Below are 6,000 nucleotides of genomic sequence, written 5' to 3' on the forward strand. Positions count from 1 at the left end.
TAACCAACTGAGCCATCCAGGAGCCCCTAAAAATTTTATTTTTAAGTAATCTCTACACCCAATGTGGGGCTTGAACTCACGACCCCAAGATCAGGAGTTACATACTCTACCAACTGAGCCAGCCAGGCACCCCCAACCATTTCTATATTTTAATTTTAAATTAATTTCAATGTTTATCAAACTTGCATATTTTTAAAAAGTCAAATAATGGTAAAAAAACTTTTAATGAAAAGGTCATCAGTTTCCTTCCCCACCTTTTCCCTCTGAAGTAACCACTTCCAGCTTTTTAATTGTTTCTTTTGGTATTTTCTTCCATATGTCTCAATAATACAACTGTTCTGCTATCTCCTGAGTCATGAAAGCGAAATATTACCTACTGACTTTTTATTATAGTAGACAATTTCATATTCTTATACCTCCATTTTTATTTTTGTTTCATTTTCCTCATTTTCTTATCTATTTTTTAATGCCTAAATCTTCCCAACCTCCAGAGGTTTCTCTACTTTGTTAAATATATCAGATAATATATTAGTTCCATTCATTTCCTGGAAATCTCCATTATCCTGCTTTTCTCCCCTCTCTCCCCCAAATTATCTCAGCTTTTTGTTCCCTAGACTTCATACATGGCTGACACCCTGGAACTTACCTTCTCCATTATACCAATGATTCTCTCTCTCGTGTTAGATTTCAGATCACCTCAATCATGGGTCCAATTTTCCTTCTTTCTTTTTATCTATTCCCTTTTTTTTTTTAAGATTTCATTTATTTATTTGACAGAGATAGAGACAGCCAGAGAGAGAGGGAACACAAGCTGGGGGAAGGGGAAAGGAAGAAGCAGGCTCATAGCGGAGGAGCCTGATGTGGGGCTCGATCCCATAACGCCGGGATCATGCCCTGAGCCGAAGGCAGTCGCTTAACCGCTGTGCCACCCAGGCGCCCCCCCCCCCCTTATTTTGTTTAAAGATTTTATTATTATTTTATTTATTTATTTATTAGGTAATCTCTACACCCAACATGGGGCTTGAGCTTACAATCCCAATTTCAAGAGTCATATGCTCTACTGACTGAGCCAGCCAGGTTCCCCTCTATTTCCTTAATTTAATAGGGCACATAGTAGCTTCCTTAAAAAGTATTTGAGAAGTAAAATGCTTGAGTGTTAGTATGTCTGAAAAATGTCTTTCTTCAACTCTCATACTTGGTTTATAGTTTGTCTGGATATGGAATCCTAGGTTGAAAACAGTTCTTTTCTCAGATATTTGAAAGCATATCCCTCCCCTTGCCATTACTTTTCAGTATAAGTGTAGTGTACATTCAGAAAAGTGCATAGATTCATAAATTTTTATAAGCTGAACACACTTGTGTAACCAGGACCCAGATCAAGCAAAAGAATTCTTGGACACAACATGAGAATTAAGACCCATAAAAAATAGATAAACTGGTTATCATCAAAATGAAAAACTTTTGTTCGATGAAAGCCATGTTACAAAGGTGAAAGTGACAAGCCAGTTCTTCCTATTGACTAGTAGAAAATATTTGCAAATCACATATCCAGAATATATACGGAATTCTCTAAACCAACAGTAAGAAAGCAAACAATCCAATCAGAAAATGGATAAAAGTTCAAACAATTTATGCTGATGGGGAATAATGAACCCATGAAAAAATGTTCAACATTAGTCATTAGGGAAATGCAAATTAAAACCACAATAAGATACCACCACGCATCTACTAAGAAGGTTAAAATAAAAAATACTGATAGTGCTAAATGCTGGTCAGGGTACAGAGAAACTGGATGTCTCATTCGTTGCTGGTGGGAACATAAAATGATAGAGCCACTCTGGAAAATTGACAGTTTTGTAAAAATTACACAGATATTTACCATATGACCCAATAAATGGATTTCTGAACATATATCCTATAGAAATGAAAATGTATGTTTATACAGAAATCTATACACAATTGCTCATAGTTGCTTTATATTTAATAGCCCCAAACTGGAAACAACATAAATGTCTCTCAACAGGTGAATGGTTAAGTAAACTGTGCCATAGAATACTACTTAGCAATGTAAAGAAACTTTATATGACTTGTTTTTATAATAATATTATTTTATTATATTATGTTAGTCACCATACATACAACTTGGATCTATATCAGGAGCACTATGCTGAGTAGAAAAAGCCAATCTCAAAAGTTTTTATGTATAGTAATTCCATTTATACGACCTTCTCAAAACGACAAAATTATGGAGCTGGAGTACAGATCAGTGGTTGCCAGGGGTTAGGGAAGAGAGGAAGGTGTGGTTATAAAGAGGGAAGAGAGGGATTCCCTTGTGGTGACAATTTCATATTTTGATTCCGGGGATTCAGGCAATGAAATGTCACAGAACCAGGGGTGCTTGGGTGGTTCAGTTGGTTGGGTGACCGAGTCTTGGTTTCACCTAGGATCATGGTCTCAGGGTCATGGAATCAGCCCCAGGGGGCTCCCCGCTCAGCATGGGGCCTTTCTCTCAGAAACAAACAAATAAATAAAATCTTAAAAAAAAAGGTCACAGAATTGTATTCTCAGACACACACAAACAGAGAAAGAAAGGAAAAGGAATGTATGCAAATTCTAGTGAAATCCAAGCAAAGTCTGTGGTTTAGTTAATTGTAATGTGTCAATGTCAACTTCCCAGTTTTGACAATCTGCTATAGTTATGATAATAGTTCCCATTGGGGGAAGCTGGTGAAGTTTACACAGGATGTCTTTGTACTATTTTTATAAGTTCCTATGAATCTATAATTATTTCAAAACAAGAAAGTTTTTTAAAAGATTTTATTTATTTATTTGAGAGAATGAGAACAAGCAGGGTGGGGGGGGAAGAGGGAGAAGCAGACTCCCCACTGAGCAGGGAGCCCAACATGGGGCTCCATCCCAGGACCCTGGGATCATGACCTGAGCTGTAGGCAGACGCTTAACCCACTGAGCCACCCAGGCACTCCCCTCATTAACTTTTAATAATAAACAATTTCTGGCCATATTTTTTTCTTACCAACAATATGTAGTGTAGCAATATTTTTTCATAAAAATTGAAAAGGCACAAATGAGGGGTGGCTGGGTGGCTCAGTTGTTAAGTGTCTGCCTTCAGCTCAGGGCGTGATCCCAGCATTCTGGGATCAAGCCCCACATCAGGCTCCTCTGCTGGGAGCCTGCTTCTTCCTCTCCCACTCCCCCTGCTTGTGTTCCTTCTCTCGCTGTGTGTCTCTCTCTCCGTCAAATGAATAAATAAAATCTTTAAAAAAAAGAAAAGAAAAGGTACAAATGAGTACACAGTGCAAAGTTCGTCTCCAGTTCTCTCTCTGTTAGGCAACCACTGTTACCAGTTTGTTGTATTTATTGTCTATCAGCCCACAGTTTTCTATGGATTGCACTGTTTCTAGTGCTGTTCCTGTACTGTGAGGGACTTTTTGGGGAGTCATGCATCATGGCAGAGGATGGTGGTGACTGGGGCCAAGAAGAGGCACGTTCTTTGTGGTGACCTCTGATGGATTTGACATGATCAGATTCATGGTATTCTCTTTTTCTACATTAACACACATGAACACAAGCTATATTTTATTATTTAGTATGGGTTCAATATTCTGTGGTGTTATGTACATACACAATGCATAAGACTGAGTTGACTAATTAGTGGAACACTGTCTTATTAATTGTGCTTTCAATTACTTTGTGAATGCATTGAAATATATTATAATATATGATTGTTATAAAATATTCAAGCAAGACAAATGAAGTTGTAGATGGAGTAGGTTATCCATTTTTTATCAGGTTCTTTAAAGAGAACATCTTACCTCACTGCTGCTGATGCTTTGCAAGATTATATTCTGGTTTGTAGAAACTGCCATCGTATCAGCTGGAGAAGAGTTTGTATCATGACAAATGTCAAGCAATGATTCAGCATGTCTTTCTGCCAAAAGAAACAGAATAATGTGTTTTGATAAGACTCATCTCTATCAATTTCATAGGAAGATCCAGCTCTTGGTTCTAAAATCAGTTCCATTTTGTCAAAGATTTTCCTAAAATCATGGTCTGGGATCCTGACGAAGCTTCAGGCAATAATTTTCACAGGAAAGGATGTGAGGACAAGAGTCCACAGAATGGATGGCTTTTTGTTTATTTAAAAAACAAATGTTAGGCAAAGTTGCCAAGTGAAACCCCTAACAAGGGGCTTGGAAATTACATTTATTCCATGGTTACCAAGGCCAGGCATATTTTCTGTCTAGCACTTGAAGCCACATTGAATTGGCAGAGTTCTGAACACCAAATGGTGAACTCCCGGTTAGCTCCTGAGGGACTGTGCTCTCATATGCATCCCCTTCCTGCTGTTGTGACTTCTTCAAATAAGGACAGACTCTTCGATGAAAACTTCTTCCTCTTCCAGTGGCTCTTCCATTTATTTTGTAACTGACACAAAATTGCACATGGTTTATCTCTACTCAGATCCTCCATTTCTTACTCCTTGAAATTGTCTCTGCCTCTATCCTGTCATTGAAAATTCACACTTCCTTACCATATCTGCTTTGCAACCTCCTTTCAATTTGGCATTTTCCCACTCCTTACTTCTTGCAACTCTCTCCCAGTTCCCTCATCTCTGTCTCACTGCCCTGGGTCCCTATGTGCACACCACTCTCTAACTGTGGGTATGCCTCCTCAGCTCAGCCCCTTGCAATCCTCCAGTGATCTTACCCACTTCCAGATCCTCATAATCTCCTTTTTGTAGTGAACTCCCAAACAAACATACCAACTCATCCCCCTCCCACTGCCCTGTCCTACAAAACATCGCTACTTAAAAGTCCCAAGGTTCCAACAAATGCAATGCTTTAGAACCCATTACCTTCGATATTCTCACCAAACCAGAGTGGTCTTCTCTTTTGTTGATTGTCTTTCCATCTCCCCCCTTCCCAGGGCTGAAACTTTGGAATCATATTGATTGAACTCTCTCGACTTTTGTCTCCGTTGGCTTTCCATCACTAAGTTCTGTGAATTCTTCTATGTCTTTGCTTAGACTCTTTCTTCCCACCTATATTAAACCTTGTCTCTTTTTCTCTTCCTTCCAAATCTTTTTTTAAGAATTTATTATTTATTTTTAGAGAGAGACAGAGAGAGAGAGAGAGAGAGATTGCAAGCAAGCAGGGGAAGGGGGAGAGAATCTTTCAAGCAGACTCCCCACCAAGCAAGTACCCCGAGGTGGGGTTCAATCCCACAGCCCACGAGATCAGAACCTGGGCAGAAACCAAGAGTTGGATGCCCAACCAACCAAGCTACCCAGGTGCCCCTCTCTTCCTTCCAAATCTTATCTAGCACTTAAGGACCATGGTATGTCCCTTTTCCCCTTTCAAGCTCACAACAAGCTCTTTCTCTCCTGACTTATGTGATGTGTCCCTGACCATAATGAACACTTTCAGGAGTTTGGACCATGTCTTAGATTTCTTTGCATCCCCCAGAATACCTAGTCGTGGGCCTTGTATATAGTCACTGCTCAATAAATTGTTGCCTTAATATCTTTAAATGAATCCATCAAATACATGTAGAAAAAGAACAATTTCTAATAAGACTTTTCAGTAGGGGGAATTTTGAAAGTGGAATAGGAGTATTTACCTGGTTTTGGCATAGAATTCATTAGAATGTCCAATAACTGCTGTTTCCTAAAACTTTGTATTTGTGACACATAATGTACTGCTGATTTTCCACTAAAATCACAGAGTTTAGGATCTCTAGGGAGAATAGAATCAACATCAAAGGTAATTTAGTTAAATCTATTGAAAAAAACCAATATGAGAAGAAAAACATTGACATCAAATAAATAAAAGTAATCACATAGTTTGGAGCTGACAATAATAACTTCAAAATGTATGAGAGAGTGACAATTTTTCAAGATTTTTAAGTAAAAGGAATATGCTGTATATCTTATTCCCACTCCCATCCTAAAAACATTCCAATATTTGCAGAAAATGTCCA

The 6,000-nt window shown here is 38.5% G+C and overlaps 1 protein-coding gene across 5 annotated transcripts in view; it reads right to left on the minus strand.

The window, feature by feature from the left end:
• Window positions 1-5,662, minus strand: part of MAP3K19 (mitogen-activated protein kinase kinase kinase 19) — a 41,831-nt gene extending 36,169 nt beyond the window's left edge. For all 5 annotated transcript variants that reach the window (XM_011226853.2, XM_011226858.2, XM_011226855.2 and 2 more), the window contains exons 1-2: window positions 5,641-5,662; window positions 3,834-3,949 (exon numbers count right to left, since the gene is read on the minus strand). In XM_011226853.2, coding sequence (XP_011225155.2) covers window positions 3,834-3,949; window positions 5,641-5,662 — 138 coding nt within the window. The remainder of the gene's footprint in view (window positions 1-3,833; window positions 3,950-5,640) is intronic.
• Between the last annotated feature and the right edge of the window lie 338 nt (window positions 5,663-6,000).

Source organism: Ailuropoda melanoleuca, chromosome 2 (assembly GCF_002007445.2).
Source record: "Ailuropoda melanoleuca isolate Jingjing chromosome 2, ASM200744v2, whole genome shotgun sequence".
NCBI lineage: Eukaryota > Metazoa > Chordata > Mammalia > Carnivora > Ursidae > Ailuropoda > Ailuropoda melanoleuca.